The following is a 27,806-nucleotide window of genomic DNA, read 5'->3' as shown; positions in this document are numbered from 1 at the left end:
ATACAAAGAATAATATTAGAAATACAAATTTTTTTACAAAAATTTTACAAATTATTAATGTGATGAGTAATTATTAGTCAATAAAAAAGTAATATAATAGTAGACCAATAAAAAATTAGTTACAATAATATTTTATAAAAATATTATAAAATAATTTGTAACTATATAATTACTCTAATAAAAATCAATTATCAATAATAAAAAAGCAATTCTCTACGAGAAACTATCTATTAATTATTGCAATAACTTCTGCAAGAGAAACTACATGATGTCATGGATATTGATTATTGTTACCTACGAGAATATCGAGCACTGTCGTACGTACTCAGTAGCCACCAATTATAAATGATAAAGCTGGGGTCAACCACTTAGAATATAGGATTTACCACTGCCAGCTGACAGTACACGTGACAATAAAAAAAAAACTATTCTTCTTATTTAAAATATAATATACTTACGTACTACTAATTTTAGTAACCTTCTCTCTTTCAATGCATTAATGCTTCTGCTCTTCTACCTCGACCACCATTGTCTTCCTAGTTTCAACTCTTCTCCCTCTAACTACCACCATTGTCTTCCTAATTTCAACTCTGATTCTCATCTTCTCCAATCTTCCAAATCCTACATCACATCAAGAGAAGAGAAATTAAGATTGTTACTTTCTCTCTCTCTCTCTCTCTCTTAACCCAGCCAAGGTTGCTGCGATTACCTTTACGCGAAGCCGCACCAACTAGTGTCATAGCTTCTTTCCCCAACGATTCCTTTTGCTCTTCTCTCAACCCCAGCTGCACTGTCGCCGACGCCACTGCCCAGTAAGTTTTCTGTTTTTCTCTCTCTGTCATTTGTTTAATTGATTTATTTTAATGAGCTCTGTTTGGTTGCTGGGAAAAAAGAAGGAAAATGAGCTCTGTTTTGTGTGATTCGTGGATTGTGTTGATTTGTTCTCTTTCAGAAGCTATGGCATTTATGGGGTTTTCAGATTGTTTGGGTCTGTGGTCTGCTTGGCTTTTATTCTAGAGTTGTACTCTGTAGCCTATTACAGTTCAGTCATGTTTAATTTGAGCTCTTGTAATGATGTTTCAATTTTGAATGAAAAGATTACCGTAATATTATATAATGGAAAATGGAAAAACCCATATGACTTGTGCCAAATAATCCTTGAAAGAAAATAAAGGTTTTTTCTTTCATCAATATCTCACTTTTCAACAGATTAATTCCCATCAAGTTGTTAAATTTAACAGTAATATTCGATGGTGGAGTGGATCTTGTCAGCTAATGTCGAATTACAGTGTTGATTGCGAATGTTTCTATAGCTGGGGTTGAATAATTGCTATGTATGTGATGTCTAAAACAACAACAACAACAACAACCAAGGCTTAGTTCCATAGTTTAGGATGAGATTTCTACAGTTGGCCTTTATATTCAATTGCTGCAAAAGGTGTTGAGCCTCAGGTGTCCTTTTGGTATAAACACATTATTGGAAAGTTAGGTCTGTATGTCATTAGTCCTTTGTCAAATGACTCAAATGACACTTTGTATGGGAAAACTTAATTTAATTTGTTTATTGTTAACTTTCACACGCACTAGAGCCGAGGGTCTTCAACCTATGATCTAACAACCTTCTTCATTCCAGTTCAATGACTGGAAGGCTCACACCAATCTGATAGGAAAGGTTGCCAATGTTGACCTAATCTCTAAAGTTTGAATAGGTTTGATATCATATGAAGGAGTACGGAGCTCTGTTCTTGATGCTTGTTTCATATGAAAAAAAGGTTGAAAGAGCTTTGATCACTTATACATTTTCAAGTTGAAATTATTTACCTATATAACAAGGCAAGCATACATTGCTGTCTTCAGAAGTATTGTGTCCTTTGTTGAGGGAAGAGCCTGAAGAATGATCCCCTGACATCCCCTACCTGTGCTCAAATTATTTGGGTTTCTTGTTTCCAGCATTTTGATGTTGCTTATCTTAGGTTGGAAGACTTTGCTTTGTTTTGCCTTTTGCTATTTGCTTAACTAATTGACCTAGAAGTTCCCTCTTTAGGCTCTTTGTTTTAGATAATTTTAATCCTTGAAAATAACTTTTTTTTTTTTTTTGATAAGTAAATCCTTGAAAATAACTATTTGAATAGTTACCAGTAGTACTGAGATCTGCTTCACTGTGTAAAGAAGGGAGAAAGTTTCTTGGTCTGAAAGAGACTGAATGAAGGGGTTTCTATTATGTTGATTTAAAAGTTGATTGTTTTGATGTCGTGAAGTGGGTTATTGAGAAGTACGGTTTATGGAAGTCCGTATTCTTTTGAAAAAGTGGTTGGTTACCTGTAGTGATATTCATTTGTCTGACTCTGATAGGGATTATGGAATGTGGATGCTTGAGTTAAGCTGTTCGTTATGAGATGGGAATTGCTTAACTCAAGAATGGATATCGATATTATTTGATTGAAAAATGCTGATGTGGAATTTTGATAATCGAAGATTAGGATGACATGTATCTGAAATCCTACCCATTCTGTCTTCATTGTCAGCCCTATTCCTTGATGTATCCATTATTTATGCAGGAGTATTGGTACTAACTACTAAAGTTTTGTTTGACTATTGGTAATTTTGTGTGTGTGTGTGTGTTGAGATACTCTGATTGATGCTATTATATGTGAGGTTCTATTTTCTCAATATTACAAAGTATTTTTATGGGTTGTATTATGAGTTATGACCCCATCACAGGTTTAGCGTGCGTTTGGATTGAGATTATAAATGAAAATTATTTTACTATTCAGCTTATTTTTGCTACTATTATTGGACCCCACTGCACTTTTTGTCACTATTCATAGGTCCCAATATACTATTTCAACTAACTTTTACTTTTATCTACAGTACTTTCAATAATAATTTTTCAGTTTTAGCAAAATAAGCGGTATCTAAACACATTTTTAATTTAGTTAATTGGTTATTTTTTAGTTTTCAATTTATTTCAGTAATTGAGATAAAAATATTTTGTTATAACAAACGCATTAAATATTATAAAGGAAATACGAGTTGTATAAAAAAAGAAGGGAATTGTGTTTTAGGGTTTGTTTAAATACCGTTTATTTTGCTGAAAACTGAAAACACTGTAACGAAATAATTTATAAGTTAGCTGACCTTTTGGGCTAATTGGCTTTTTATCTGAATCCATAATTGATGTCACTTTTTTACATATCTTTAACAACTCGATACCTAGATTTTATTACATAAATGTTGTGTCAATAGCATTATTATTAAAATTGCTCATTTGTTAATAAATAAACCTTCTCTCCGGATTCTAGCTTACTTTACGTTTGATGGTAAAATAAAACTGTTTTTTCTTGTACTTTTCTTCTTCATCAGCAAAAAATTACACCATACCAACTATTCTGTATTTAAATATACGATTCTTTTCTCATTCTCTCTTTTTCATTTCTATATTTTCTTTCAGTCTAATCAAGTAGTTTGATAAGTGTTCTACAGTTTTTTTAGTCCAAAAAGTCTTTTAGTACTTGCTCCAATTCCAAGAGAATGACCACTTGTGTGGTTAAAAATCCATACACTTCAAAAACAAAATCTTATATCAGTTACTATTTTTTTTTTTAGTTTCACGTTTACTCCCATACCTACTCTTGTATGTTTTACTATTCTTCTTTATCATATATTTTTATTTAATTGGTATTGCATACGATTATAATGAATTATTATTAATTTGACAAATTTTATGATTATTTATTTAATTATATTTATTTATGCATTTAATTGTTGTTGTCTTACGTCCCGATCTTTAAACTATTAATAATTTTTATAGACTATTGTATAGTATAGTTGCATTGTATACTACTTAGAATATTATGTTAGATTATTGCATGTTATATGAAAAATTTATATAAAAAAAAATTAATCATTTTATATTTTACTCATCCACAACAAAATCCTAGCTTAAGACATTAATGACCCCCCCAGAAAAAAATCCTGGAACTGCCACTGAATGTAAGATGGACTTTTCCCCAGCTTTGCTTCCATAAAGGAGGTTTTTGCAAAATACTTGGCCTTGAAAACTTTGTGTAGCAAGGAGTCTTTTTTATGCATAATCCTCCAGCCTTATTTTGCAAGTACGGCGAGGTTGAAAGCCTTCAAGCTTCTAAAACCCAATCCACCCTCTGCTTTTGGTAGGCATAATTTTTCCCATGACATCCAAGCCATCCTTCGCTCATTTGATTTCTGCCTCCACCAAAATCTTCCCATCATAGTATTCAACTCTGAGCATAGAGATTCCGGGTGTTTGAAGCAACTCATTGTGTATGTGGGGATGGCTTGAGCTACTGCCTTAATGATGATTTCTTTGCCAACGTTTGATAGGAGCTTACCTTTCCATCTGGCAATCTTTCTTCCCACTTGCTCCTTTATATGATTAAAAGCATTTCGTTTTCCCCGCCCCACAAGTGAGGGTAGACCAAGGTATCTTTCATGTTGTTGAATTATTTGTGCACCAAAGACTTCCTTTACAGCTTCTTGGACTTCCCCCGGTGTGTTTCTGCTAAAGAAAAGGGTTGTTTTCTCCTTGTTCAATTTTTGGCCCTACTCCATTTCGTAGACACTTAACACATTAGCTACTTGATTGCATTCTTCCCTTGTTGCCTTGCTAAATATAACGCTGTCGTCGGCCAAAAACAAATGGGAGATTGTGGGTGCTCCTCTCTTTACCGCAACACCATGAAGAAGACCTTCCATTTCTCTTTTCCTCAATAGGGTGGATAATCCTTCCCCACACAAAAGGAAGAGGTATGGTGAGATGGGGTCTCCTTGCCTTAGCCCCTTAGTAGGAGTGATGGATCCTTTCGGCACCCCATTAATAAGAACTAAATAAGCCACCATGGACACACACATCATCACAAGAGCAATCCATCTTTCGTGGAATCCCATTTTCCTCATCATCGCCTCAAAATAACCCCACTTCGCATAGTCGTATGCTTTACTCATATCTAGTTTTATTGCCATCAAGCCTTCTTTGCCTTTCCTTCTTTGATCAATCAAATGCATCATCTCAAAGGCTAGTAGCACATTATCCGTTATGAGCCTTCCAAGAACAAAGGCACTTTGTGCTTCACCAATCACTGTTGGTAGAACTCTCTTGAGTCTATTAATGAGGACTTTAGCCATTAGCTTGTAAACCACATTGCACAAACTAATAGCCATTGGACCTCCACCGAGCTCCGCCTTTTGTCCTACATCTTCCCTCCCTTCTAGCGACCCTACCGGCGCTCCTCCTTTAGTGGTCTCTTCCATTCTTTTCTTTGCCCACCCTTTTCCTTCCCTAAAACCACTGTCATACCCATATTGTCTTCCTAGTTCCCATCACATCCATGCACCATATTGCATAATCCCCTTTCCGTCATCACCCACTCCCCCATTCTCCTTTTCCATACATTCTTTCTCTCCATGGTCAAGCATGCCACAAACATAGCAAAAATTAGGGAGGCGCTCGTATTTGAAGAACGCCCATCGCCCTCCATCTTCTTCTATAGATACTCTTTTTCCCCTGATCAATTTCTCTGATGTATCCACTTGAACTTGCACCCGAAGATATTTGCCCCACTGTACCCCTTTCTTTGGCACATCAACTTCCATAACTTCTCCAATTTTTGAGATCCTATCACCTGTGCTGCCTCTCTGGTCATACTCTTGAGTGGCAAATTGTAAATTTGTACCCAAAAGGGTGACCATTTCATCGTGATGTTCTTAGGAACCAACTCCTAACCAAAATCCTGCAGTAATATCAACTGCAACTCATAACTCCATGGTCTCATTTCCATAATTTTCTTCTTGCCTCGGCTGTCTCCAAATTCCACCAAGAACAAATTATCTTCGATCTCTGATATCTGCATTCCTTTATTAGGTTTCCAGAGCATCTACATATTTTTCTTCAGTGCCTCAATATTAATACAACATTGTGTAAGTATCTTCATTATCATGCAGTTCTTTCCTAGTTCCTTTGCTATCTTCGTGCTGTCTTGCCCCAGAGTTATGCCATCGTCCTCTTCCTTCGTGACCATTAGCCTTTTCCACATCTCTTCAAGATCCTCTTCCATTTTTAGGATACCCCACTATCGTCCTAGAGGGGCGAGGGGGTACTCAATTGACCTCACTACTAGGGAGATCACTATACTCTTGCAAGGATGCAAGACACTACTTTGCCACTATGTGCATGGGAGCACAAGAGCACAACTGTGTATTGTTTTGGCAGGTTCAATTGGTGGTTGATTTGTTGTCTAGTGATTTAATAAAGGATATATGACTACTTTGGGTCGTTTTTATATGGTGTTAAACTTGTACTTGCTGTGAAATAGAATACTTGGATCAAGTATATTTAAACAATTGAGAGAGAGAGAGAGAGAGAGAGAGAGAGAGAGAGAGAGAGAGAGAGAGGATGTATTCTTAGATTGATATGAGTCATAAGACAATGAAGTAACTTGTTTAGCCAACCTATACTTTAAGGCATTGCGTTGAAGAGTAATGTCGTAATGGTAGTTGAATTTGGGACTATCTGCTAAGTTAACTTGTGTAATGTTTTGTTTTTTTTTTTAATAATGATATACTAGAAATCCTCTTTAAAAAGAAAAAAAAAAGGATTAGTTACTGGTACCAAAGTTGTTTGTTTAAATTTCTAAATGTGCTGGTATGTGTGAGTTCTCTGATTTTATTTTTGAGCAAGGTCTGATTGATTTCCTATTGGAAGGAGGAAGTTTTACCTAGTCTAATTTTTGAGAAGTTGAGTCAAAGGCAAGGTTGGACAAATTCTTGTTTTCTGTAGACTGGAAGACTAGGTTTCCTACTGTTTATTAGAGAAGAATATCTAGGCTTTTATCAAATCACTTTCCGATTGTATTAGAGGATGGATCCTTTCATCATAACGGCAGGAGGCAATTTAGATTTGAGAATATGTGGCTGAAGGATGAGAGCTTTGTGGAAATAGTGAGATCTTGGTGGGAATCTTATCATTTTCAAGGTGCTCCGAGTTTTGCGTTGGCAAATAATTGAAATTTTTGAAAAATGATTTGAAAAAATGGAATGTGGAGGTTTTTGGAAATGTAGAAGAATAAGGAAAATAGTTGTGGAAAGACCTTAGCGAATTAGAGACTATTGAGAAGAGTCATGGTCTAACAGAGGAGGAGAAATTGGATTTGGAAAGAATTTGAGGTGAGCTAGAAAAAAATTCTCTTCTAAAAGAAATTTGTTGGAAGCAAAAATTTAGAGTTCTTTGTATTAGAGAAGGAGATAGGAATACTAAAATTTTCCGTCATATAGCCAATTCTCACAGGAGATTTAACTCCATAGATAGGCTTATGGTGGATGGAGAACTTTCTTCGGATCCAGAGGACATAGCAGAGTGTATTTCTCGATTCTATAGGTAGCTTTATTCTAAAATTGTGGTTGATAGACTTGTCCTTGATGACGTGGAATTCTCTAGAATTTCTAAGGAAGATGCTCTTTGGTTAGATAGGCCGTTTGACAAGGAAGAGGTGCATAGGGTGATTAATGGTTTTAATGGTGATTAGGCTCCTAGCCTAGATGGTTTTTCCATGGCCTTTTCCAGTCCTGTTGGAGTGTTTCGAAGAAAGAGATTATGGAAGTTTTTAAGAACGTTCATACTCAAGCTGTGTTTGAGAAGAGTCATAATACTACATTTTTTACTTTTATTCCTAAAAAGGTAGATGTTGTGGAGATCAAGGATTTTCGACCAATCAATTAGTTGGTGTGATTTACAAGATTATTTCAAACTTGTAGGCTAATTGGTTCCGAAAGGAGGCACATGGGCTTATTTCGGATTCACAGAATGTATTTGTGAAAGGTAGACAAATTTTGGATTCCATGTTAATTGCTTTTGAATATATTGATAATAGATTGAAGACAGGGATTACAGGGGTGTTGTGTAAGTTGGATGTGAAGAAGGCGTATGATCATGTGAATTGGGGTTTTCTAATGTATATGTTGTAGCATTGTGGGTTTTTAGAAAAATGGAGAAAATGGATTATGTGTTGCATTTTTACTGTTCATTTTCCATTTTGATTAATGGGAGTCCTTCAAATTTATTTTGGAAGCTCTAGGGGGATTAGGCAAGGGAATCCTCTATCTCCGTTGCTCTTTGATGTGGTTATAGAGGCTTTGAACCGTATGTTGGATGTGGCTATAGCTGCTGGACAATTTTCGGGCTTCTTTGTAGGTTCTACATCTAGTACTTCGATGATTGTGTCTTATCTTTTATTTGCGGATGACACTCTTATTTTTTGTGATGTTGACCCTAATCAGTTAACTACTTTGAGGGAGATTTTGACTAGATTTGAGAAGGTTTCAGGTTTAAGGATTAATTTAGGGAAATTAGAGTTAGTGTTGGTGGGGCTATTTGGTTGAAAGCAATCTTCCCTTCTTATGAAATATTTGGGACTTCCTTTAGGTGCTAAATTCAATGAGGAGTCAATCTGGAATCCTATATTAGAGAAGATGGAATGAAGACTAGTGGTTGGAAGATGCTTTATTTATCTAAGGAGGGTAAGGTTACTCTTATTAAAAGTACTCTCTCCTTTTTACCTACTTATTTCCTTTCTATTCTTCCCATACTTGGGAAGGTTGTCAATCGCATGGAGAAGTTACAGAGAGATTTTCTTTGGAGTAGCATTAGTGGTGATTCTCAGTTACACCTGGTGAAATAAGCTAAGGTTTGTAAGTCAATGTAGGTTAGGGGGCTAGGTATTAGATGATTGAGGAGTTTTAACTTTGCCATGTTGGGCAAGTGGTTATAGAGGTATGGTTTAGAGATAGATACATTATGGAGGAGGGTTATTAAGGCAACATATGAGAATGTTTGTGGTGGTTGGTGCATGAAAAAGGTGAGCGCATGGTGTTAGCCTTTGGAGGTTTATTAGAAGTGGCTGGTTGAACGTTTCTGAACTACTACAATATGAAGTGGGTGATGGTACCAAAGTGAAGTTTTGGAAGTATGTGTGGTGTGGGGATTGTACCCTCAAAGAGGCTTTTCCAGAACTTTACTGTCTGAGTAGGGTAAGGGAATCTTTAATGGCGGAAGTTATGTGTGGGACTGGTGGGAGGATCCATTGGAATTTTCAATTTCGTCATTCACCATAGGATTGGGAGGAAGACTCTTTTGATCGGTTTATGGTCATTGTTTACTCTTCGAAAGTGCAAGGGGTTGGTAAGAAGATAGATATTTTCAGACGTTATCCTTTGTGTGACTAGTTTCTCTTCTCTATGTTGCTAAGAAGAAGAAACTGAAAAAAGGGGGGGGGGGAAGGAAACAAAAGATAGCTATAGACCTAGTTTAATTATCAAGAAAAAATGTTCTTTTTATGATGTTTGTTTTGCATGACTAGCACAAATGATGTGCCCCTCCACTTGTGTTTGTAGAAGGAAAATTTTTTATTTAGAATTTATACCGCTTTTTCGTGTAAAATAGAAAAACAATTTTACCTAAAAATGACTCACAATATTAGTCTGTGTATATTTGCGTGAATTTACAAGTTTGGTACAATAACCGTGTAGATTTACACTAACACTATTCATTTTGCATTTAGTTGATTATTCTTTCTTTGTGTATTTCGAGAATGAAAGAAGAGAGTGGATGGTGGTTGTTGCGTATAAAAAAAGAAAAACAATTAAAAAATGAAGAAAAATTGATATTTTAATGAAATGTAGGTCAAAATAGATAATTTGATTTGTGGTGTTTTGAAAAGCAAGTATATAAAATAAAAAGAAGTATATTCTTGTGCTAAAATATACAAAAAATTTTGCACAAACTAACGCGAATACTCTAACACACTCTTTCTCTCTTTGTGTAGCTCATGGAGGCCATAGTTCGGGATGATCAGGTCCTCGAGGTCGTGGAGGCCATAGTGTTGGAGGTTGTGGAGGCCGTAGTTCGAGATGACTACGTGTTGGAGGTTGTGGAGGCCATAGTTCGGGATGACTATGTCCTGGAGGCTATGGAGGCCCTAGTTTACGACGACTACGTCTTAGAGGCGGTGGAGGCCGTAGTTCGAGATGGCTATGTGTTGGAGGCTGTGGAGGCAGTAGTTCGAGATGACTACATGTTGGAGGCTGTGGAGGCCGTAGTTCGGGATGACTACATCATGGAGGCTGTGGAGGCCGTAGTTCGAGACGACTACATGTTGGAGGCCATGTCAGAGGCTGTGGAGGCTGTAGTTCAGGACGACTATGTGCTAGACCAGGTGCTGGAGGCCATAGAGGCCGTAGTTCGAGATGACCAGGTGCTGGAGGAGATAGATCAAGATGATCAGGTATGATGTTTAGCTATAGACCTAGTCTAATTATCAAGCAAAAATGTTCTCTTTATGATGTTTGTTTTGCATGACTAGCACAAATGATGTGCCCCTCCACTAGTGGTTTGTAGAAGGAAATTTTTTTATTTAGAATTTATACAGCTTTTTTGTGTAAAACAGAAAAACAATTTTACCTAAAAATGACTCACAATATTAGTCTGTGTATATTTGCGTGAATTTACAAGTTTGGTATAGTAACCGTGCAGATTTACACTAACACTATTCATTTTGCATTTAGTTGATTATTCTTTCTTTGTGTATTTCGAGAATGAAAGAAGAGAGTGGATGGTGGTTGTTGTGTATAAAAAAAGAAAAACAATTAAAAAATGAAGAAAAATTGATATTTTAGTGAAATGTAGGTCAAAATAGATAATTTGATTTGTGGTGTTTTGAAAAGCGAGTATGTAAAATAAAATAAAAAAGTATATTCTTGTGCTAAAATAAACAAAAAATTTTGCACAAGCTGACGCGAATACTCTAACACACACTCTTTCTCTCTTTGTGTAGCTCATGGAGGCCATAGTTCGAGATGATCAGGTCCTGGAGGCCGTGGAGGCCATAGTGTTGGAGGCTGTGGAGGCCGTAGTTCGAGACGACTATGTCCTGGAGGCTATGGAGGCCGTAGTTTGCGACGACTACATCTTGGAGGCGGTGGAGGCCGTAGTTCGAGATGACTACGTGTTGGAGGCTGTGGAGGCTGTAGTTCGAGACGACTACATGTTGGAGGCCATGTCAGAGGCCGTGGAGACTGTAGTTCAGGACGATTATGTGCCAGACCAGGTGCTGGAGGCCATAGAGGCTGTAGTTCGAGATGACCAGGTGCTGGAGGAGATAGATCAAGATGATCAGGTATGATGTTTAACTATCCATTCATTTCCTTTAGCCTTAGTCTATTTTGAGAGTTTGGATGAAAGCCTTAGTTTAACTTATCATTCATTCACCTTATGTTGCTCAAACATGATTTTGGCATTTGAGTCAAGGTAGAATTGAGATTTTTACTAAATAAAAAATTTCAAACCCAAAATCAAAATTTCCTAACTTTTTTTTTTTTTAGTTTATTATCATAATTTTGTATTCATCGCAATTTGAGTTTATTATTATTATTATTCTGCATGTAGGGTCCACAGCCAACTGAAGCATCTGCTACTCCACAACCATCAGAAATTAGTAGCCTTCCACAACAATCACCTGAAGTCAGTACACAAACTCCAAGTCAATTGGTAAGCAAATAAATCTACTACTATTAGTGTATTGGAGCTCTACTACTGAACACTACCATAGTAAATATTTAAATCTCAAAATATGTATTCATGCAAGCTTTTTCAAACATGTCTATATCAAAACAATAGATAAAAAGACAGAGGATAATGATACTGGTGGAAGAGGATATTGGGGTTTTTGGTTTATACTTTGTGGTAAATTGCTTATAAGATGAAGATATTGGTGTTTCCGATTTTTATTTTGTATGTGCACATATAAAATGACCTCAAATCTCTAAGTTATATAGTTTTTGTTTGTGTATGTGTTTTTCCCCTTAACTTACTTCATTGTTATTTTGTAGGGTGATACCTCCCTAGTGGCTTCCCGAAGACTATTATTTGGGTGTAATTGGTATGATAGATAAACATTTAGTTTTTTATACTTACTTCATTACATATAATTAGTAAATGATATTTGTAAAAGAAATTGACTCATTTACATTATGAATAGGTGGCAATGCCAGTTAGTTGTCCTGTCATGTCTTGGAGGTGTAGCAGCTGGATTTGCCCTAGGAAATGGAGGTAATGATTTTGTTGTAATAATATAATACTAAGAATATTTACATTTAGGTCCAACATTATGCAATCTATCTGGATATATTGCTTGAATGGGAATTTCATTTTTAGTGGTTTGAAATATAAATGAAATTGAAACCTCTACTTCCAAGCTAGGATGTTTAAAACTACAACATGCGATTTTGTCTTATTATCTATATATAATAATAATAATAAATAAAACTGAGAGAAACTCAAATTAGAATTCCAAATTAAAGTTCTAATTTTGCACTATATGTCCCAAATTATTTATTCTTAAAGAGTTTTATTTTTTAATTTTAGAATCAAATGTGGGACTACATCATAAATATTCATCCAAGTAAGTTATTAAGTACAAAAACTAAAGAGTCTAGCATAAATAAATTGTAAAAAAAAAGCTTCACAATAATATATTAAAAAAACATGGACAATTTACATTTTATACCTAATAATATCCTTATAAAATTTTTTAAAGAGTTAACAAAATATAAAAATAACTATCAATAGTATTAAAATTATATACATAGGAATTATATTATGCATCTTATTGCATATTTTTAAGTGTATCCATGCATATATACATGATGTTACAAGCTAGTTATTATAATAGAAACCAAACTAAAGACCAATCTAATAGAAACCAGTCTTACATATGACAAACCTTAATCTCAGAATAACATGTATACATCACTTAATCAAACGCTGTTGTTTGTATTATAGCCGTTAGTTTAGAGGCAACTATGAATTCTATCACAGAACACGTGTGAAAATCTGAGTTGGCTGAGTCAGTTTTTTTTTTTTTTTTGATAAAATGGTTGAGTCAATTTTGAGTTTGTTATAGTGATCTAATTATGGTGTAAATGATTGTATCAATGATTGAGTGTGATCTAATTATGGTGTAAATGATTATATCAATGATTGAGTACTGTAAGTGAATTGTATTGTTTATTGAGTACTGTATCTGATCTACCATTAGTGAATTGTATCAATTCTAAACTCTCTCTCTCTCTCTCTCTCTCTGTTACTCTTGTTGGTATTTCCCCTTGTTATTTTATCTTGCTTTTTCTTGCTCATCTGTGATATAGAGTTGATTCGATTCAACCTTTGTCTTTTCTCAAAGATGAAAGATTCTTTCAAGAGAGAGAGAGAGAGGAGAATTTGAGAAAACTAAAGCATTGTTCATTAATGAGTTTAAGAAATATAATTAACTTCTTATTCAAGATCAACCTTAATTCATATTGGATGATTATTCTTAAATCTTATTGTCCTTCATTTAACATGTGTTAAATAATCTTTAACTAATTCATATTGTGCTAATTATCCACACAACCATCCTAACTAACTTCCCAACCAGACAACCCAATTAACCCTGTACATTCCATGATCTGAAATTGAGTTCCCTGATGATTAGGGTTTGATTAGAACTTGAGGTTAGAACCTAAATATCGATTTAAGGGCATAAGAGTAGGCCATTGTATTGTTGCTTCAATCTTCTTAGGATTGGTCTTGACCCCTTTCATCGGAAAATGATGTGTCAGAGGTATTCCATCTCCTTGCATCCCAAAATTCAAGTTTTTATATCTTCACATATAAATATAATTGAGATCCTTTTGCAAAGCTTCTAATACTTTCTCAAAATGGACGAATTCCACTAAGTCTTAAACATTCTCAACCCCCTTTCAAATTAAATCTAGAGCAGAATAGCTCTTTGTAATTTTGACTCACCTAGAACTGTCTAATTAACTTAAAATTTAATAGGGATAAGCTCCAATATGTATATAATGGAGATCCTTTTGCATAGTTTCTAAGACTTGCTCAATATGGCTGAATTCCACATAGTCTAGCGTTCTCATCATAGTTTCAGATTAAATCTAAAGCACAATAGCTCTTTGTACAAATTCATTTGGCCCACCTAGATTTGTCTAATCAACTTGATATTTAATAGGGATAAGCTCCTATATGTATAGAATATACAACTGAAAATTCAGCTTAAAATTATTTTTTTATAATTTATTAAAAATCTTGTATTGCAGCTGACTCAAATCTGACCTTGACATATTTAGGTTCCCAAAAGAAAATTCACTATACTTTTAGTACTATCCCAAATGATTTAAGACTCGATTGGTATTAAAGCATACGTCATCTTTCATTCTATTGATCTTATGCCTCTAGATTTCATCTATAGTGATTATTATCAATTTTAAATTACCATGTGAGCAAAACTTGCCCGATTGACAGCATTGCATAAAAATCTTGTAAATTAGATAAACTAACATGTAACCTGTGCTTATGCACCAATGCATTGAACAACAATGATTAAAAAATAATAACAATAACGAATAGAAGAAGTTTTTCAAAATTCATTCTGATTTTGTTAATTGTAATTTATTATTATCATTCTGATTCCACTTTATGTTTAATAATATTATTAAACTTAAATTGTTTGTTTATTCTAAGAACAGTCTCAAGCTCCATTAGCATTAGCATAGGAGTAGGAACCATGACTCTACTGTATGTATTAGGAATCCTATAGTTCACTAATTAAGATATTTCTATTGCATTTTTGCATCAAAATAAGATAAAAAAAAAATAGGTGAAGAAAAAAAAAAAAGATAATTGTAAATGCCAACAAAAATAATCTTAAACATTAAGAAAAAGAAAGTAAAAGTACCTCTTTTTTAATTTTTTAATTTTTTTTTCCAGTTAAAAGAATGGCAACCAAGGGCTATATCAACAAACCTGCCCCTTAAGGAGATTTTAAAAAATACAAATATAAATGGTTTCTCATAATATAGTCATGCTTTTGATTTGCCAAAAGGCAAATCTCAAAAAGTTCCTAATGAACTAAAGCTTGTAGGTTGAAACATGTCAAATTGATTAGCTCAAGTGACAAGTGATGATGCCGAAAATAGTATCACCAGTGAGTCACACGTTCCTCGTACGATCAAACGGCACCTGCACAACGAAAAGGAATAACCTAGCAGAGAGTACCGGTGTGGTACCGGCCAAACACCCTCCGAAGGTCAAGTTAGAACTATTCTTACTGCTCTAGAGTGCTAGAGAGGGTAAATTATGCGTACCTTAGTTTGTGAGGATGCTTGGGCTTTTATACTAGTAGAAGGTTGACCTCTTTACCTTGGAGTAGAAGTCCTTTCCTTATAGGAGTCCTTTTGAGCGTATTTTACGGGATCTTTTCCTTATGAGGATCCTTTAAATATTATCTAGCGTGGGAAGCAAGTAAACTTGTGCCCGGTCCGTCAGCCTCAATTTACCTCAGTCACCTTTATTATACCGTCAGCATTTGAGCCGTCAACCACGGAGTCAGCTGATCCTATGACCGTCAGCATAAGCACCGTCCGCTACGCCCAAAGAAAAAGTATTAAACCGTCGGCTTTATGTCCATGTGGTTTAAGCTCTCCTTTTATCCTCATCAACAAGATTGTTGTGTATACTGTATATTACCTTGTGAAAGTGAATAGCATATGTACTGTAGGCTGTCAATGAAAACAAAACTCTTCAAATTGGGAAGAGCAACTGGTGTAACGGTGTAGCTGTAGGGAATCCCAAAAGGTGAGAAGAAGTACAAGAGAAAAAGGAAAAAGGGGCAATAATGAAGACCAGAGACAGTTTTCAAGTGCTTTAGGAGAAGAGTGCAAAAAGTTGAGTTGGATGCTAAGAGAAATTGTTCTTATAGTGAACCACATGGCAAGATCTCATGCGTTTCTGCATGAAGTCTTTGCTTTTATATATTTTTTGATTGATGATAATTTGGATTTCTATACACTTTTTTAAGAATTGATCTCCATAAATATAGTTATAAATAACTGTTTCACATAAAGGAATGTAAAAAATAAAAAAATAAAATAACATTGTGTTCAGTACATGTAGTAGCATCAATTTCGGTTCACCTTGTCCTGCATACCAAATCTTCGTTAGGAAAATGATCTACAAAACTAAGGACGATTAGTAGTGCAAACACACATGAAAAGATGTATATGAAAAGACTTCAAATGATCATTACGTTTTACCAATAAAACATAGATCTAACCTATAATAGTGTTGGATCATGAGAGACATGACGAAATATGTTTGATGTATATTGATGTGGTGCAGTTTTGAAGCCCAATTTAGATAATTGATATTATCTTTCTTACAAAGTACCATAGGTAGGGCTGTAAAGGAGCTAAGCTTAGCTGAGTGGTGCCTGTTTAAGCTTACTCTTTAGTAAAAATAAAATGCTCAAGCTTGGCTTGAGTTCAAGACAAGCCTAAAAATAATGTTTGAACTCGAGCTTGTGAGAAAGCCAAATAGCTTGAGCTTGGCTTGGCTTGGCTTGATTAATTAATCAACCAAGCTTGAGCTTAATATCAAGTTCAAACTCAAGCTCAAGTCAAGCTTCTTAACTTGGGATCCAACAAACTGGAAATCAAGATGATTTTGCAATATCAAACAAACTATAGTGCAAAACAAACATAAAAATATATAGAAAATTTTCTAAACATGGAAATTTACATATGGTGAGTGAAGATTGTGAACGTATTGGAGACAGAGAGCAAAGATGGTAGTAATACCAAATATAATGCCGAATATAGAGCCATTATTGGAGCTCTTTGCACACCCACTAGAATCTCAGTTAGATTACATAGTGATTCGATGAACACCGGACTCTAAATCCTCTTTGCTAGCATCAAACTCATTCAAATCTAGGACTAATTCACCGATAGATGAGGTTTCAAAGAGATCTAGGACACATTTGGTGGAATTTCTTGACCTCACGTGAGAAACAGAGACAACTAGGTTCTCACTTTTTTGTGAAAAATTGGGGAAAGAAACTGATGGAGAGAGAGAGAGAGAGAGAGAGGTTGAAGCTTGAAGCTTCTCAAAGAAGCTTCGGTCTTCTTAACGGAACCTAGAGTTTTAGGCTGCAAAAGATGGACATTGGACAACAACATTAAGGGTGATAGGAAAGAATCTCAGTTTTGATAGAACTAAATTGTGAAGCTAGGCAAAGATTGAGACTAAGAGGAGGAACTAAATTCAAGGACTACAAAAAGGGATTTGAATTTCTTGTCTATTTAGATAATTAGTCACAGACCCACGCAATGCGTGCGAATGGATAATTACTTTGTAATTTTGAGATAAGTATAATTTGTTATCCTAAATTTGTTGAAAATAATTTGCTCTCCCTAAAAATTAAGAGAAATGTTATGTTGACAATGATTTTACAACCCTTCCACAACAAATTATATGTAGCAAGTTGTTATTGGTGGGCAAAAAAGTAAATTTAGTGATAGGTTTAAATTAAAACTGATAACAACTTGCCAACTATAACGTGTTGTGAAAACGTTGTAGATATAGCACTTTTAAAAAATTAAACAATTTCTAAAATTATTTTTCATCTTTCTATCTCTACAAATATGTACCATTCTATTATTTTTGGGTGTATTTGATTGATATTTATCCATTTTTAGGAGGTTCATATTCCTCTAAATTATGTTAGAGTGTGTTATGTTTTCCTAATTTTTTTCTTTACAACAAAACTTTTTAAGTTTCAAATTAGTTATTCAAAATTATCATTCTCTTAAAATATATTACCATGATAATCAAAACTCATGACAGAAATACATTTAATATTAGTCAAATAACCGATAGGCACACTCAAATACATAGCCCAGATTGTGTTATGATATAAATTCAAATCCTGACTTTCAAAATAGCTAAGTAGTAGCTCAAACAAAAATTAAATCAAAACAATAAGAAGGAGAGAGAGGATTTGTGATAGGAAACTCAATTCAATTCAATTGGTCTCTCCCATAATAATATCTAAATTTGTTACAATACAAAACCAAAAAAAGTAACATATCCTGTACTAAGTGCATACACAGAGAATTATTTATCCATAATGGTGAATACATCATACAAATACACACGAGGTATCCATCAGTGGAAAAAAACTCATCCATGATTAACGACCACATAAACTATAGTAGTAAGAAACCATTACGATTCTTTTGTTGTTGGCTATTTGACCAATTGAGAGAGTTGTGTTCTTGATCTAGAGCCTTTGTTTTGCACCCCCATGAAATAGCTATCATAAAATTGCCATGCCAAGTGCTCGATCAAATACCCATTGTATGTATTAGCCCACTTATGTCAATCCCAGTTTGAATGTTTGTGAGATTGAAACCACGTAGCCATATCAAAGGAAATCACCATATAGAAAGAGTACACATGTTCTAGGACCATTGAAGGCAAGTGGGTCATTTGCAGAGATTACATAGAGTCAAGGCTGGCAAAGGTTTTGCAAGTTGCTGACAGTATATATTTTTGTGAACTTTCTATGAGACTATTTGTATCCTGTAATGGTTTTTCCATTGAAAATGTTTTCATCTATTTTACACATCGCGACCAATCCTTGTGTCAATATCCTTGTGAACAACCATGGCTTTGAGATTTTTTCGGTTGATTTACGGGAACCAATGTTGTTGGCACCTGAGATCTCTGATGGCACATCACCAACAAAATTAATTTGAAAAACTTGAAGAATATGGGGGAAAAAAAATTTGTAGAGATTGCATAGAGTCAAGGCTGGCAAAGGTTTTGCAAGTTGCTGACGATATATATATATATTTTTTTGAACTTTCTATGAGACTATTTGCATCCTGTAATGGTTTTTCCATTGGAAATGTTTTCATCTATTTTACACATCGTGACCAATCCTTGTGTCAGTATCCTTGTGAACAACCATGGCTTTGAGATTTTTTTGGTTGGTTACAGGAACCAATTTTGTTGGCACCTGAGATCTCCGATGGCACATCACCAACAAAATTAATCTAAAAAACTTGAAGAATATGGGGGGGAAAAAAACTCACTTTAGAGGGACTATCCAAATTTGTAGAAGTGAGGTAGAGCAATTGCAAATATATATAGACAACAAATCAGTAGGTTTTTTTGTTGTTGGAATTCTAATAGAGTGGCAATTGAGCAGTTTTCATAACTACTTGATTTGGGAGATGGAGAGTCATAGAGTTGAAGGAAGATTGATTATGATTATTATTAGATTGAGTTGATGGAATAATAAATGGAAAGTTGAAAGTTAGGATACCTTAATTATGAGATGGAGTTTTTTTTATGTGATAGAGTAATAATTGGGAAAATGTTAATTTGTAAAATGAAGGAAAAGAAAAAGAAAGAAAAAAGTTAGTGGGATTGATGATGTAGCTGTTGATGTGACTTAGCAGGAGCGTAGCAATAATAAATGTTATGCTTCAACTTTTAGATATATATAGATTAGATGGGAAAGGAAACATTGGAAAGGAATAACACACATGAAAAGGGATTGGAAACGACTCCAAAAGGACACATAAGATGGTGAAGACCATTAAGTACTCGAAGTCTAGAAAAATACTTAAATTTGTAACTATCATGATTCGTGAAGTACTAGAAGTCTAGAAAGATTTGTAACTAAATGGGAAAGACTTATATTTAACATATTTCATAAATTTACATAGATAGTCAATAGACACCTAAACGGATAGTCATGGTGTGGGCCCCACATTTGGCACCAAATTGGAGAAGAAATTAGGGACACATAGCTCAAACTTATATTTTAATTGAGAATTCTAATTGGATTTTCTTTGAGCCCTGACTTTAAATATAAACTAGCTTGGAACCCTATGTAGATGCATGCCTGCCTTTTAAAATATGAAAATAGATACATTTTATAATTCATACCGTCATACGTAAGTTAAATATGGTGATTATTATATTAAGGAAGCAAATATTTGAATAGAACACAAATGAATTTCACTTAATTGACAGAGCTAGCACAAATGTTTCTTTGATTGGTATAGGAACAAGCAATTCTTCTATCAAAATCCAGCCACAAATAGAATGCAAATCCTCAAATACCTAAAAATATGCAAAATGTGAGGCACGGTGGTTTTTAAAACACTAAAAAACAGTCTTGTTTTGCACTTTCATTAATTAAAAAATTGAAGCATAAGAATTTTGCAGGATCAAGATGAATGATAACGTCACAAAATGATGAGTAGTGTTACTTGGAACAAATTTGATGGTATAAAATACAGGAACATGTATGTGGTAGATCACTTTCCATGGAATAAGGTATAAATGGAATAGGCTTATATAGTTTATATAAGTTACTTTATTTTAAATGAATATGACACAAGGATTCAAGTGTAAACAATTGGTTTCTTATACATCCATTTCCCTATACGCTTCCTCTTGCAGTTTGTGACCATTATCTAGTTTAACCCATCAGGAAAAAAAAATTCCAAGTCAAGCTTCTTAGCTTGGGATCCAACAAACGGGAAATCAAGATGATTTTGTGACATCAAACAAACTATAGTGTAGAACAAATATAAAAATATATAGAAAATTTTCTAAACATGGAAATTTACATATGGTGAGTGAAGACTGTGAATGTCTTGGAGGTAGAGAGCAAAGATGGTAGTAATGCCAAATACAATGCAGAATATAGAGCCATTACTGGAGCTCTTTGCACACCCACTAGAGTCTCAGTTAGATTACATAGTGATTCGATGAACACCGGACTCTAAATCCTCTTTGCTTGCATCAAACTCATCCAAATCTAGGACTAATTCACCGATAGATGAGGTTGCAAAGAGATCAAGGACAGATTTGGTGGAATTTCTTGACCTCACGAGAGAGAGAGAGCGCTAGGTTCTCACTTCTTTGTGAAAAATTGGGGAAGGAAACTGATGGTAAGAGAGAGAGAGAGAGAGAGAGAGAGGTTGAAGCTTCTCAAAGAAGCTTTGGTCTTCTTAAGGGAACCTAGAGTTTTAGGCTGCAAAAGATAGATATTGGACAGAGATATTAAGGGTGATAGAAAAGAATCTCAGTTTTGATAGAACTAAATTGTGAAGTTAGGCAAAGATTGAGACTAAGAGAAGAAGCTAAACTCAAGGACTACAAAAAGGGATGTGAATTTCTCGTCTATTTAGATAATTAGATGGGAAAGGAAACTTAGGAAAGAAATAACACACACGAAAAGGGATTGGAAACAACTCCAAAAGGACACATAAGATGGTGAAGACTGTCAAGTACTCAATGTCTAGAAAAATACTTAAATTTGTAACTATCATGATTTGTGAAGTACTAGAAGTCTAGAAAGATTTGTAACTAAATGGGAAAGACTTATATTTAACATATTTTAAAATTTTACATAGACTGTCAATAGACACCTAAATGGATAGTTGTGGCGTGATCCCTACATTTGGCACCAAATTTGAGAACAAATTAGGGATATATAGCACAAACTTATATTTTAATTGAGAATTCTAATTGGATTTTCTTTGAGTTCTAACTTTAAATATAAACTAATTTGTAACCCCATGTATATGCATGCCTACCTTTTAAATATGAAAACAGATACATTTATAATTCATACCGTCATACCTAAGTTAAATATGGTGATTATTATATTAAGGAAACAAATTTTTGAATACAACCCAAATAAGTTTCACTTAATTGACAGAGCTAGCACAAATGCTTCTTTGATTGATAGGAACATGCAATTCTTCTATCAAAATCCAGCCACAAATAGAATGCAAATCCTCAAATACCTAAAAATATGCAAAATGTGAGGCACAGTGGTTTTTAAAACACTGAAAAACAGTTGTTTTGCACTTTCATTAATTAAAAAATTGAAGCATAAGAATTTTTCAGGATCAAGATGAATGATAACATCACAAAATGGTGAGTAGTGTTACTTGGAACAAATATGATGGTATAAAATACAGGAACATGGATGCGGTAGATCAGTTTCCATGGAATAAGGTATAATGGAATAGGCTTATATAGTTTATATAAATTCATTTTAAATAACTGTGACATAAGGTTTCAAGTGTAAAAAATTGGTTTCTTATACATCCAGTTCCCCTTACGCTTCCTCTTGCAATTTGTGACCATTATCTAATTTAACCCATCAGGAAAAAATAAAAAATCCAATTTAGAAATAGTACTAACAAGAAAAACAACGACAATAAGTACTCGGGCTTTGTAATTCAAGACCTGTACCACAAAATGAATTGGGGTAGATGCAACTGCATGCATAGTCTAGCAAACTGGGCCAGCATGCGTGACATTAGATTCTAAGAAGAACATATGCATTTCCTCCTGCCTCCTGGCAAAGTGAAACTTGCATTTGACAAATATGACTACTGGAATTTTCTTTTAAAGCATGAAGAAGCTAAAAAACATCAAAACTATACCTACTGTGGTATTAGTATATAGGCTAAATTCAATGTATTCATTAAAAAGAAAAATGAATTTCTATATTATTGCAATATTCTGCCACGATTGGAAATAGAAACTAAGAGTTATTATTATTATTATTTTTTGATAGAGAAACAAAAACTAAGAGTGAGTGTTATAATTGTGTTTCTTTGGTTTTCACTCTTAGGCATATCATACCGTATCGTACCTATATCATACTGGTGTTGTATCAGCCATTTCCTTTTATAATTTTTTAGGAATTGCTTATGTTACCATGTTGTATCCGTGTCCGAACCCGTACCCATGTCCATGTCCGTGCTTCCTAGGCTCTACCCATCAAACCCAGTTTTCTGGCTTTATTTCAAGGGCGCCTTAGCCTCTCCGCTATGAACCACTCCTATTGATATTCAAAGGAGTAAAACTTCTCATGTTTTGACTCCCACTCTTCCACCTCATACCTGGATTCCCCATCAAATGTGCATGACATAGGTTTACTTCTTTTCAAATCAATGTAGCCATCCGCTGCTATTTGGAATTACCTTAGTCGTTCTCTTTATACAGAGTAGTCCCTATAGAAATGGGCTTTGATCTAGCGTGGTTTTTATTTTTTCTGAATCATTGCCAAGAAGAAGGATTGAATTGCATCTGGTTTGTTCCTGTTTGACTTCGATTACCATATGGAGATGGGGGTTGTCATTAATTATGTTCCAGCACTACCCCTAAATTAATCAACTAAGTAGAAATTGAAGTTCAGTAGGAACCATCTAATCTGGGTAGCTTTTGACTATGAGCAGCTCCTCTGTTGTTGATATATAGCCTAAAAGATTGAATCATTTTGTTTGTTTGTCGGGGACTGTTTTAAATACTTGATGGACTACTACTATGCTTTTGGCTCGATAGGATTGATAACTGTGAGAACAATTTCATGACTTCTATCCTTATCTCCATAAGTTTCTGGAAATCTCACTGGATGAAGCCAAGAGTGCTTAACCAAAGGGTCACTAAATTACATCACATCCACCAAGGTGAACTTTAAGATGTACCTTGAAAAATTGACCTCGTACTGTCGAAGATACAATTGTGAATCTGCTTATAGAATTGAGAAAAGAAATAATTGTGTAGGTCACTTTAAGGGGACCTGGCCTTCATGGAGAATTAGACAGAAACACAGAGAGAGAGAGAGAGAGCGCTAGGTTCTCACTTCTTTGTGAAAGATTGGGGAAGGAAACTGATGGGGAGAGAGAGAGAGAGAGAGGTTGAAGCTTCTCAAAGAAGCTTCAGTCTTCTTAAGGGAACCTAGAGTTTTAGGCTGCAAAAGATAGATATTGGACAGCGACATTAAGGGTGATAGAAAAGAATCTCAGTTTTGATGGAACTAAATTGTGAAGTTAGGCTAAGATTGAGACTAAGAGGAGAAGCTAAACTCAAGGACAACAAAAAGGGATGTGAATTTCTCGTCTATTTAGATAATTAGATGGGAAAGGAAACTTAGGAAAGGAATAACACGCATGAAAAGGGATTGGAAACAACTCCAAAAGGACACATAAGATGGTGAAGACCGTCAAGTACTCAACGTCTAGAAAAATACTTAAATTTGTAACTATCATGATTTGTGAAGTACTAGAAGTCTAGAAAGATTTGTAACTAAATGGGAAAGACTTATATTTAATATATTTTAAAATTTTACATAGACTGTCAATAGACACCTAAACGGATAGTTGTGGTGTGATCCCTACATTTGGCACCAAATTTGAGAAGAAATTAGGGATATATAGCACAAACTTATATTTTAATTTAGAATTCTAATTGGATTTTCTTTGAGTTCTAACTTTAAATATAAACTAATTTGTAACCCCATGTATATGCATGCCTACCTTTTAAAATATGAAAACAGATACATTTATAATTCATACCGTTGTACCTAAGTTAAATATGGTGATTATTATATTAAGGAAACAAATTTTTGAATACAACCCAAATAAGTTTCACTTAATTGACAGAGCTAGCACAAATGTTTCTTTGATTGATAGGAACATGCAATTCTCCTATCAAAATCCAGCCACAAATAGAATGCAAATCCTCAAATACCTAAAAATATGCAAAATGTGAGGCACAGTGGTTTTTAAAACACCGAAAAACAGTCTTGATTTGCACTTTCATTAATTAAAAAATTGAAGCATAAGAATTTTCAGGATCAAGATGAATGATAACATCACAAAATGGTGAGTAGTGTTACTTGGAACAAATATGATGGTATAAAATACAGGAACATGTATGCGGTAGATCAGTTTCCATGGAATAAGGTATAATGGAATAGGCTTATATAGTTTACATAAATTCATTTTAAATAACTATGACATAAGGTTTCAAGTGTAAAAAATTGGTTTCTTATACATCCAGCTCCCCTTACGCTTCCTCTTGCAATTTGTGACCATTATCTAATTTAACCCATCAGGAAAAAAAAAAATCCAATTTAGAAATAGTGCTAACAAGAAAAACAACGACAATAAGTACTCGGGCTTTGTAATTCAAGACCTGTACCACAAAATGAATTGGGGTAGATGCAACTGCATAGTCTAGCAAACTGGGCCAGCATGCGTGACATTAGATTCTAAGAAGAACATATGCATTTCCTCCTGCCTCCTGCCAAAGAGAAACTTGCATTTGACAAATATGACTACTGGAATTTTCTTTTAAAGCATGAAGAAGCTAATAAACATCAAAACTATACCTGCTGTGGTATTAGTATATAGGCTAAATTCAATGTATTCATTAAAAAGAAAAATGAATTTCTATATTATTGCAATATTCTGCCACGATTGGAAATAGAAACTAAGAGTTATTATTATTATTATTTTTTGATAGAGAAACAAAAACTAAGAGTGAGTGTTATAATTGTGTTTCTTTGGTTTTCACTCTTAGGCATATCATACCGTGTTGTACCCATATCATACTGGTGTTGTATCAGCCATTTCCTTTTATAATTTTTTATGAATTGCTTATGTTACCGTGTTGTATCCGTGTCCGAACCCGTACCCATGTCCGTGCTTCCTAGGTTCTACCCATCAAACCCAGTTTTCTGGCTTTATTTCAAGGGCGCCGTAGCCTCTCCGTTATGAACCACTCCTATTGATATTCAAAGGAGTAAAACTTCTCATGTTTTGACTCCCACTCTTCCACCTCATACCTGGATTCCCCATCAAATGTGCATGACATATGTTTACTTCTTTTCAAATCAGTGTAGCCATCCGCTGCTATTTGGAATTACCTTAGTCATTCTCTTTATACAGGGTAGTCCCTATAGCAATGGGCTTTGATCTAGCGTGGTTTTTATTTTTTCTGAATCATTGCCAAGAAGAAGGATTGAATTGCATCTGGTTTGTTCCTGTTTGACTTCGATTACCATATGGAGATGGGAGTTGTCATTAATTATGTTCCCCTAAATCAATCAACTAAGTAGAAATTGAAGTTCAGTAGGAACCATCTAATCTGGTAGCTTTTGACTATGAGCAGCTCCTCTGTTGTTGATATATAGCCTAAAAGATTGAATCATTTTGTTTGTTTGTCAGGGACTGTTTTAAATACTTGATGGACTACTACTATGCTTTTGGCTCGATAGGATTGATAACTGTGAGAACAATTTCATGACTTCTATCCTTATCTCCATAAGTTTCTGGAAATCTCATTGGATGAAGCCAAGAGTACTTAACCAAAGGTTCACTAAATTACGTCACATCCACCAAGTTGAACTTTAAGATGTACCTTGAAAAATTGACCTTGTACCGTCGAAGATACAATTGTGAATCTGCTTATAGAATTGAGAAAAGAAATAATTGTGTAGGTCACTTTAAGGGGACCTGGCCTTCATGGAGAATTAGACAGAAACACACAGAGAGAGAGAGAGCGCTAGGTTCTCACTTCTTTGTGAAAGATTGGGGAAGGAAACTGATGGGGAGAGAGAGAGAGAGAGAGGTTGAAGCTTCTCAAAGAAGCTTCAGTCTTCTTAAGGGAACCTAGAGTTTTAGGCTGCAAAAGATAGATATTGGACAGCGACATTAAGGGTGATAGAAATGAATCTCAATTTTGATAGAACTAAATTGTGAAGTTAGGCAAAGATTGAGACTAAGAGGAGAAGTTAAACTCAAGGACTACAAAAAGGGATGTGAATTTCTCGTCTACTTAGATAATTAGATGGGAATGGAAACTTAGGAAAGGAATAACACACACGAAAAGGGATTGGAAACAACTCCAAAAGGACACATAAGATGGTGAAGACCGTCAAGTACTCAACGTCTAGAAAAATACTTAAATTTGTAACTATCATGATTTGTGAAGTACTAGAAGTCTAGAAAGATTTGTAACTAAATGGGAAAGACTTATATTTAACATATTTTAAAAATTTACATAGACTGTCAATAGACACCTAAACGGATAGTTGTGGTGTGATCCCTACATTTGGCACCAAATTTGAGAAGAAATTAGGGATATATAGCACAAACTTATATTTTAATTGAGAATTCTAATTGGATTTTCTTTGAGTTCTAACTTTAAATATAAACTAATTTGTAACCCCATGTATATGCATGCCTACCTTTTGAAATATGAAAACAGATACATTTATAATTCATACCGTCGTACCTAAGTTAAATATGGTGATTATTATATTAAGGAAACAAATTTTTGAATACAACCCAAATAAGTTTCACTTAATTGACAGAGCTAGCGCAAATGTTTCTTTGATTGATAGGAACATGCAATTCTCCTATCAAAATCCAGCCACAAATAGAAAGCAAATCCTCAAATACCTAAAAATATGCAAAATGTGAGGCACAGTTGTTTTTAAAACACCGAAAAACAGTCTTGATTTGCACTTTCATTAATTAAAAAATTGAAGCATAAGAATTTTTCAGGATCAAGATGAATGATAACATCACAAAATGGTGAGTAGTGTTACTTGGAACAAATATGATGGTATAAAATACAGGAACATGTATGCGATAGATCAGTTTCCATGGAATAAGGTATAATGGAATAGGCTTATATAGTTTATATAAATTCATTTTAAATAACTTTGACATATGGTTTCAAGTGTAAAAAATTGGTTTCTTATACATCCAGTTCCCCTTACGCTTCCTCTTGCAATTTGTGACCATTATCTAATTTAACCCATCAGGAAAAAAAAAATCCAATTTAGAAATTGTACTAACAAGAAAAGCGACGACAATAAGTACTCGGGCTTTGTAATTCAAGACCTGTACCACAAAATGAATTGGGGTAGATGCAACTGCATAGTCTAGCAAACTGGGCCAGCATGCGTGACATTAGATTCTAAGAAGAACATATGCATTTCCTCCTGCCTCCTGGCAAAGTGAAACTTGCATTTGACAAATATGACTAC

At 34.5% G+C, this 27,806-nt stretch overlaps 1 protein-coding gene across 1 annotated transcript in view; it reads left to right on the top strand.

The window, feature by feature from the left end:
* Window positions 1-737: 737 nt before the first annotated feature.
* LOC115990831 (probable starch synthase 4, chloroplastic/amyloplastic) overlaps window positions 738-27,806 on the top strand; it is a 39,967-nt gene continuing 12,898 nt past the window's right edge. The window contains exons 1-6 of the mRNA XM_031114606.1: window positions 738-812; window positions 9,855-10,313; window positions 10,863-11,204; window positions 11,474-11,575; window positions 11,917-11,966; window positions 12,066-12,136. Of these exons, the coding sequence (XP_030970466.1) occupies window positions 9,858-10,313; window positions 10,863-11,204; window positions 11,474-11,575; window positions 11,917-11,966; window positions 12,066-12,136 (1,021 nt within the window). The 5' untranslated portion in view covers window positions 738-812; window positions 9,855-9,857. The remainder of the gene's footprint in view (window positions 813-9,854; window positions 10,314-10,862; window positions 11,205-11,473; window positions 11,576-11,916; window positions 11,967-12,065; window positions 12,137-27,806) is intronic.

Source organism: Quercus lobata, chromosome 5 (genome assembly GCF_001633185.2).
Source record: "Quercus lobata isolate SW786 chromosome 5, ValleyOak3.0 Primary Assembly, whole genome shotgun sequence".
NCBI lineage: Eukaryota > Viridiplantae > Streptophyta > Magnoliopsida > Fagales > Fagaceae > Quercus > Quercus lobata.
Note: the sequence above shows the minus strand (reverse complement) of the source record. Positions and strands in the feature narration are given on the sequence as shown.